At 36.2% G+C, this 9,424-nt stretch overlaps 1 protein-coding gene across 1 annotated transcript; it reads left to right on the forward strand.

The window, feature by feature from the left end:
- Positions 1-6,430: 6,430 nt before the first annotated feature.
- On the forward strand, positions 6,431-8,253 carry LOC110797277 (peroxidase 57-like). Its single transcript, XM_022002372.2, has 3 exons — positions 6,431-6,971; positions 7,170-7,349; positions 7,484-8,253. The coding sequence occupies exons 1-3, from the start codon at positions 6,519-6,521 to the stop codon at positions 8,051-8,053; spliced, it is 1,203 nt and encodes a 400-aa protein (XP_021858064.1). The 5' UTR covers positions 6,431-6,518; the 3' UTR covers positions 8,054-8,253.
- Positions 8,254-9,424: the final 1,171 nt, after the last annotated feature.

Genomic DNA, 9,424 nt, shown 5'->3' on the forward strand with positions numbered 1-9,424 from the left:
ACCTCATGCATAATCGTAATGCTTAAGTCTATAATTCAAGCAATGATTGCATATGGCAATTGGATGACAAAACATCTTCCTCGGTCAAATGTTGGAAGAAACTATGTACATGGTATGTCATAGGATTAGTGGATCCAAATAAATGCTTGAAAAGGAATGCTAACTTATGAAATCTAAGTACAGATTTAAGCAAGCAATTGGGAATTGGAACTGTATTTTAGTGAAGCTAATAAGCATTTTAGTTTCATAAAATATACATGATTCTTATAGATATATAAGAAGTTTAGTGGGAGTACGTAAAACTTATTTGGTCCTATGTGTATCACACATATCTCTCTATTGTGAAATAACATTCAAATGCTAATGACTTAGGTTTGAAATTATTCATCAATGATGGACCAAGGCGAAACTTAGTACATACCCCACTAGTAATGGCATTTACTAAATCTTATGATATTGTTTAGTAATGGCATTTACTAAATCAAACACGAAAGACTCCATTGGAGATATTCGATCCATATGAATAAATCTAAGTAATGAATGTTTTGAACTATGTATAGGCATTTACTAAGTTAAACATCAAAGAATCTAAGTAAGATTCTTAACCTATATTATATGTCAAAGAATTTAGCTGGATTTAGTATCTATTGAAACTAGATGAGCTAAAGTTACATGACTAGAATTCAATTGGGAATTATTCTGCAAAAGAATTTATCATGTATGATATAATATGAGGATCGCCAAAAACGTATCGTATGACTTTAGGCATGACGAAAATATACCAATCTCTATTGATCTAAGTGAAGATCAACTAGATTGAGATCAAGAATACTTATGGTACTTGAAAAGGTACATAGGAATAGTTCTTGATTCAAGGAAATAAAGATATTCTAAATATTGATGCTGCACGCATAAACACTAGCAAAAGATCAAGAAAGATTCATTTGGAGTTAACCATTGACAAGGACGAGCTATAGAGCATCGTGTTTTGAAATGGCAACATGGATTGGAGACCATGAGTTGTTGCGTGGGAAAATTAAAATATTAATTTCTATGTTCTAAGATACAGCTGGAAAGTCTTCCACATATCTGTGAACTGCTTGGATAAGTAAATCCAAACAAAGCATCACTAGCAACCTATACAGTTGAAGTAAAAGTACTTATTGCCTAAGAAGCAATTAAACAGGATTGTTTGTGTTAAAGAGTTCTTCATTGAACTTGGGTAGATCACATGTCTGCTGACTTGATGGTTCTTCATTGCAAAATGCGTAGAACCACTCTTGTAGCTAGAAAGAATAGATCACAAACTAAACACACTCAAAAGATCTTATCATCCTATCTCGAAGAGACATTCGATGAAAAGGATATTAAGATTGGCAAAGCATGATAACTAAACTTATGCAACAAGTGAGAAGCAACACTCACATTGTAGCACTGGAAATCAAGCATAGCTTTGAATTCCATGAACTGTTTTAGAAGATGGGTTTGAGGCCCATGGTTGTAAAACATTGGGGTTGAACATTTATCATATATGAAATGTATTTTCATATTCCATTTAATCTTGGTTTAGTATTAAATGATGATTCCCTTCAATTTGACGAAATATTCAAGATAGACTGTCAGGACCAGTCCTGTGACTAAGAAATGTCTATCAAGTGAACTTGAATGTCAAAAGTTGAGAATGGTCCCTGGTCGGAGTTTTCTATAAAATTGGACGCATAGAAAACGTTAGACGATTAGAATGCAAGATGACTAGTAGTTCTGTTTCTTGAACTATGTGGACATGGCAATGTCATAATCATTTGCATAGATACTTACTTTGGGAAGACTAGTATCGGACAAGACCTATGAAACTTTACTGTAAGAGATGAAAATCTGTCATAAGTAAATTTCATTAAAATTATTAGACACTAAATCCTCAATACCTGAGTGATTTGAGATTACTTGTTTGAGAACTGGTTGCTTTGACGTTAACCAACCGTCGCACCGTAAAAGGAGGCTATAAAGGCAACGCTCAGGTAATCACCTATCAAACGAAGTCTAATCTCAAGATCGCAAGATTGGGATTGTCCTCCCATAAATCGGGATGAGATGCTTAAAAGTTGTACAAAGGCCACTCGGAGAGCTAGAAACTGTGAAATGCATGGCCGTGCTCGGATGAATCATAGGCTATGATTATCTGTTTATTTGATCAGTTGAACTCTGAAACCGAGGAACACCTCTGGACATAATAAGGATGACAACTCTTACCTTATGTTCAAGAGCAAGCATCGAGCGACAAAGGAATTAGGAAATGCACACTTGTCCCTAAGGACAAGTGGGAGACTGAAGGAAATAATGCCCTTGGTCCAAGTATGCATTCTATGTTAAGTCTAATAAATGCGGTTCAGTATTAATTAACAAGTTAATAATTCAGTGAGATCAAGTGAGTTGAATGCCTACCTAGAGGCCGCTTCAGTTCAAGTGGAATTAATGATATTAATCCACAGCTTACTCTTGACTGAACCCGTAGGGTCACACAAATAGTACGTAAACGGATCAAGTATTTAATGGCATTAAATACTCCATCTATGGATATTCGGAATCGACGGATCTTGGTTTCAGTGGGAGCTGAGATCGTCACGGGCAAGAAATGAATGCTCCGGAAACGATGATATTGCCGGAAACGGAAATATGGATCGTATCGGAAATATAAATATTATCCAAGTCGTAGATGTTGCCGGAAACGGAAACATGGTACGTATCGGAAAATATTATCGGAAATGGAAATATTGCCGGAATCGGAAATATTGCCGGAAACGGAAATATTGTCAGAATCGGAAATATTATCGGAATCGGAAAATAATTCCGGAAACGGAAATATTAAATATTTGTTCGAAACGGAAATTAATTCCGGAATCGGAAATATTAAATATTGTTCGTATCGGAAATGAATTCCGGAATCGGAAAATTAATCGGAAGCGTATCGTACGAATTAGCGTCGGACGAGGCCTGCCAGACGAAGGCCCAGCACGAAGCCGGGCCATCGCCCAGCAAGCCAGCACGCCACAACGCACCAGCCAAGGTTGCGCCAGGCCCACCGCAAGGCAGGCCCAGCGCGCGCCAACGCTGCGGCAGCGTGTGGGCCTCGTGGCAATGGGGCTGCGAGCTCGCGGGCTGCGCGCGCGCGCATGGCGCCCCTCGTGGGCTGCTGTGCGTGCGTGTGTGTATTGGTGTGCTATACGAATCCTAAAGCTATCAGGTTTCGACTAATGATTAAATTCCTAAACCTAAAAGGATGAATTAATTAAATAAGAATTCTATTAGGATTCTAGTTTAATTAATTCGTATCCTAATAGGATTACGATTCCCTTTCCATACCTTTATAAATAAAGGCCTAGGGTCATTATTTTGTATAGAGTATTCAAGTATTCAAAGTGATTTTTGAGAGCAAAAATTCAGTCATACAATTGCCTATACTAGCCGAAAATTCTAAGTACCTTAAGGGCGATCCTAGTTGGTCAAGCTTAAGGCGGATCCGGACGTGCTGTGGACTATCTACGGAGGGACGACACTTGGAGTCCTAAAGACTTGTTCTTGTTCGGTTCGGGCGCAGCTAGGGAAGGCACGCAACAAAGTGTATGCATCTAAACTATGCTAAATGATTATGTGTAAATAATATGCTTTCCTGGCTTTATGGTTTTTCCGCATGATTTATGAATTGTCATATGTATCATAACCTAACAATTTTTCCACCTCACTCTTTACCTATACATTCACCACCACCCACAGAATCAGCCACATCTACAGATTCTGTGCATACACAGTTGTTCCATCTCCAACAACACCAACTCCCTCAAACACCACTCAAACTCCTAATAACTCTAACTCTTCTTCTGAACCCCACACAAACACCACTCATTCCACAGATTCCACTTCCAATTCCTCCAATTCACCTCTCCCTTATCCTATTATCAGACAATCTGCAAGAATACATAAACCACCAGGTTACTTAGATGCTTATGAGTGTTTTGCAGTATCATCCACCAACACAGACACCCCTGTTGTCACCAAGCATTGGTGTAATTTAGTTTCATATGTCACATTTCCAGATGAATTTCAAGCTTTTTTGTCTCAAGTTTGTACTATCACAGAACCAGTGTCCTATAGTCAAACTGCTAAACATCCATTATGGCTTGAAGCCATGAAGAAAGAACTGGAGGCCTTGGATAGAAACTACACTTGGGAATTGGTGGAATTACCAAAAGGGAAAAAGGCTATAGGGTGCAAGTGGGTGTTCAAAGTGAAATTGAGATCCACAGGTGCACTAGAAAGGTGCAAAGCAAGATTAGTGGCTAAAGGGTACAACCAGAAGTATGGTATTGATTATGAGGAAACTTTTAGCCCTGTTGTGAAGATGAGTACTATAAGATGCTTGCTAGCAGTTGCAGCTAGTAGAAAATGGCCTCTTCTTCAGCTAGATGTCAATAATGCTTTCCTACATGGGGATCTCAAAGAAGAAGTGTATATGCAGATGCCTGAAGGGGTAGACAATCCAACCAACAAAGTTTGCAAATTGGTTAAATCCATTTATGGCTTAAAACAAGCATCAAGACAATGGCATGAGAAGTTGTTGACTGCTTTAGAGACACAAGGTTTCATACAATCCAAGTATGACTACAGTTTGTTCATCAACAAACAAAATGGTCACATCAACATTGCAGCAGTTTATGTAGATGACATCATTTTGACAGGAACAGATGTTGATACACTGAAAGCATTAAAAGCATATCTTCATCAAGAATTCAGTATTAAGGATCTAGGGAGGTTAAACTATTTCCTTGGTATGGAGGTGGGCTATACTACAGATGGGATTATTCTGAGTCAGAAGAAGTTCACTAGAGAACTTATTGAATCTTGTGGTTTTGATACCACTAAGAGAGCAATCACTCCTTTGCCTATGACTGTTAAATTATCTAACAAAGAAGGAGAGTTCTATTCTGATACTGAGAAATATAGGTCTTTAGTAGGAAAACTCAATTTCCTAACCCACACAAGACCTGATCTTTCCTATGCTGTCCAAACTCTCAGTCAATTTCTTCAGAATCCTAGAGAACACCATGTGGCAGCTCTGCACCACACTCTAAGATATCTAGCACACACTGAAGGTCAAGGGATATTGCTGAAAGCATCAGATGCTGTTAGTTTACAAGCATTTTCTAACTCAGATTGGGCATCTTGTCCTGATACTAGAAGATCAATCACAGGGTACATTTTGTTGCTTGGTGGATCACCAGTCTCATGGAAGTCTAAGAAGCAAGGGACAGTTTCCAAATCTTCTGCAGAAGCTGAATATAGAGCAATGGCAGCAGCTGCCTCAGAAGTTACTTGGATTGTCAACCTGTTAGAGGATTTGGGAGTTCATCATTTGAAGCCAATCACATTACACTGTGATAATCAGTCAGCTCTCCACATTGCTAAAAATCCGGTGTTTCATGAACGCACTAAACACATAGAGATTGACTGTCACTTCACCAGAGATAAGGTTTTGGAAGGGCTACTGCATCTAAATTACTTGCCTACTCAGCAACAATTAGCAGATATCTTCACTAAGCCATTGTGTTCTACACAATTTCAGACACTTCTTTCCAAGATTGGAGCTTGTGATGCTCCATCTTGAGGGGGGATGTTGATTATAGCATCATCATTCTATGCATACTAATAGTTTAGTGTTGCTGCTTTCCTAATGCTGTTGTTTTACTGCTGATGCTGCTTTGTCAGCACACAGTCAGCAAGTTAGTTATAAGTTTGTTATAACAAACTTTAGAACAATCTAGATCCCTAAGCTGTACTATATATACTTCATTGCTGTAATAATTATTTGATCATCTAATACAGAAAACAGAAATAAGATTCTGCTTTCTTCTTCTTCTCTCAATCAATACTTTTCATTCTGTTTCATTTTTCTTCAATGATTAAAGTTAATTACACTCCATATATGAATATTATCAAAAGTAAACATGTTACATCTTTTAAAAAATGGAGGTGTTAGCCCAAAAAAAAGATTTAAATCGTTACTTAGTCCTCCTTATGTTTGATTGTTGTATCTACAAATTCTTGGAACAATGGTTTGGCAATATGTCAACGCATTTTTACTATGCGTTACTTCCATATGATTTCCTTGGCGACATTCACCTACCAAAAAAAAAAAGTTGTCTGGAATAATAATAATTATTACGTACATTCTCTGCATGGCGAGTCCACGAAATCAATTAAGGATCTGCATTCCATGCATCACCGTATTATACCTTAATCATGTTGTATAATTAATTTGTAACTATCAAATTAACTAATAATTTATTAACTAACCAACTCTATCATTGGACATTTTCCTTGCTATATAAAGGCATCGTACTTGCTAAACAAATCACTCAAATCTTCAAACATACACTAATTAACTATATCATCGATCTATAATTGTAAGAAACAATTGGTCTAATTAATTAATTTGGCTTTTAAGTTATAAAGAGAGCATCAAAATGGGGTTTGGTATTTTACTGAAAGCGATAACTCTTTGGCTCGTCTTGGTACTAAGTAGTGTGGGTAAGTCTAATGCTGGTTTTGGTTTAAGACTAGGGCTATCCAAAGCTAGCCACAATCGTAAATCCCATGAATCTGGTCATGCACCAAAGGGTTATCATGGTAAATCCCGTCATTTCAAAGGTCGACGTGTAGGCCATGGAAGTAACAAGCCCCCTAGTTTTGTCCCTCCAATAAATACTTCAAGTCCTCCTAACCTTCCCCCAAATAAGTATACTTCCAGCCCTTCTAGACCCTCTGGTCTGCAAGTTGGGTTTTATAAAGGTCTATGCCCTAACAGACTGGTGGATATTGAGTCAACCCTCATAACCAAAGTCCAACAACAATTTCGACAGGATCCAACTATTCTTCCTGCCCTCCTTCGCATGCAATTTCACGATTGTTTTGTTCATGTAAGCACTACGTCGTACACTTTCATGTTACTTTTTTTTACCCTTAATTAAATTAGCATGCATTATACCTGAGTCCTGAGATGACATTATAAATTTACATTTATGTTACGTTCATTGTCAAATACATAGAGTATCAATTCTAACATCCTATCTCATTCATCTAATGCTTAATTGTAATGTATGTTTTGTTTTGCATAGGGATGTGATGCGTCAATCCTTATAAATGGACCTTCTACCGAGAAAACAGCAGGTCCTAACCTTAGTGTAAGAGGATATGCACTTATTGATGCATTAAAGGATATTGCAGAAGAACAATGCCCAGGAGTTGTATCTTGTGCAGACATCATTGCTATTGCTACTAAACAAGTTATCAAGATGGTAAACACAAAATATAAACTTTATCTATTTTTTAAAACATAAATTAATATCAAGTACTACGTATATATATTTAATTTCTCCATATCTAACAAATTAATTAAATATCGTATGTTATGACTTATTTCTGTATATAGGGAGGTGGACCGGATTATTCAGTACAAACAGGCCGAAATGATGGATTGGTTTCAAGAGCCCAAGATGTGAATCTACCAAGCCCATTCTTGACAGTTAGTGAAAGCATCTCAGCATTTGATGCAAAAAGGTTTACAACAGAGGAAATGGTAATTCTGTTAGGTTGTCATACAGTTGGAATTTCACAATGTACATTCTTCCAAGATAGACTTTATCAAGGTAATACCCAATTCGACCCCAAAATGGATCCAATTCTACGAAAACAACTTCAACCAACATGCCCAAAAGGAACAACATCAAACAATAATTCCACCTTTCTTGATCAAAATCCACAGAGCTCGAATAAGCTTGATAATTCTTTCTTTGTTCAAATTCTCAACCAAAGAGGTATTCTACCAATCGATCAAGCTTTGGCTCGTCATCCTCAAACGATTGCTTTTGTACAACAGTTTGCCCGAAGCGCAACCTTGTTTAACAATAAATTGGCTAGTGCCATGGTCAAGTTACAAGCACTTGATGTGTTGACTGGAAACCAAGGACAGATTAGAAAGACTTGTAGTAGAATCAATTAATTTGATCTTCATTTTTTGTACGCATGCATTTCTTTTATTTTATGTATAACTGTTATTATATTTACAAATTGAGTACGAGGTCATGCCCGTAGTTGTTAAGATTGAAGACTTGTGTACAGTGAAAACGTCTCAGGTTTGAATCCCTCTCAAAGTATGCTAATATCTTCAAACTAAAACAATCATATTTGAAGTGCATACGGTTCGCCCATATAAATGTTGTAATTTTATATTATAAGGATATTAAATCTAATATACATATATAAAGGAGGCATGTTTGCTGAATTATTAGAGCGCCACATAGGATTACTAATGGTTTCGGCCAATGAAAAATAAGATTCTTAATTTATTTTTGAATAAAAAAAATCGTTTGCCACGTAGATAATTAAGTAGATGCCACGTGGATATATATATCTAAGTTTTAATTAAAAAAAAAGAAATTAATTTGGTGAACCTTTGTTAGTAACGTAATGTGTTATCATAATACGGAGTGTTGTCCTATATGATACTTACCAATAAAAAAAAACTATCCTATAGATGATAGGTGTCCTAGATGATATAGATGAATCCATACGGCTCTATGTATCAATTGATGAATCCATACGGTTCTATGTATCAATTCACGAATCCAAGTTACCTATTAACACTAATACACTACAATTCTTTAAGATATAAATTGGAAGTTCTAATCATATTCAAATCCTATAAATTAGTCGTATTGTTCAATTCATAACTCATACACAATCACATCTTTCACTTTTAAGTTTGGTTATCAATGGCCGCTACTTCTTTGATCCATGATTTAAATTCGAGTAGGAACGACTGGAAAATAAAAGTTCGTGTTTCGCGCTTGATTGATGTGGTAAATTACCGCAAACAAAATAGTTTAATTAGTTTGGACATGGTGCTCATCGACGAAGAGGTATATAATTCTTCTAATATTTACTTTATGATTTTAAAATAAACTTCCTAAATTAACTTATAATGTTATCATTTAACTGCAGGGTGATTATGTGCATGCCTCAATCAAATCAAATTTTGTCTAACACTTTCGTCCAAAATTAACTGAGGGAAAAATCTATACAATAGACGAATAAAACAAGATCTAACATGAATATGTTTTGAAATATGTATAGAAAAGAAATTAGAATATTCTTTTCAATTATGAATAGTGTCAAGTTTTCAAGCAGGACTAATAACCAAGAACAAAAGGTGTATTATTTATTATTTATCATTTATGTGCATGCCTCAATCAAATCAAATTTTGTCCAACACTTTCGTCCAAAATTAACTGAGGGAAAAATCTATACAATCAAATATTTTTCGGTCCAACCTAATAAGGAACAATATCGTATTGTTGGCGACAATAAAATA

Source organism: Spinacia oleracea, chromosome 4, assembly GCF_020520425.1.
Source record: "Spinacia oleracea cultivar Varoflay chromosome 4, BTI_SOV_V1, whole genome shotgun sequence".
Lineage (NCBI taxonomy): Eukaryota > Viridiplantae > Streptophyta > Magnoliopsida > Caryophyllales > Amaranthaceae > Spinacia > Spinacia oleracea.

Bases quoted from the DNA above. Each gene is read 5' to 3' on its own strand.
- LOC110797277 (XM_022002372.2), top strand. From the start codon at position 6,519: ATGGGGTTTGGTATTTTACTGAAAGCGATAACTCTTTGGCTCGTCTTG. The intron at 6,972-7,169 runs GTAAGCACTACG...TGTTTTGCATAG, and splicing joins TTCACGATTGTTTTGTTCAT to GGATGTGATGCGTCAATCCT. The intron at 7,350-7,483 runs GTAAACACAAAA...TTCTGTATATAG, and splicing joins CTAAACAAGTTATCAAGATG to GGAGGTGGACCGGATTATTC.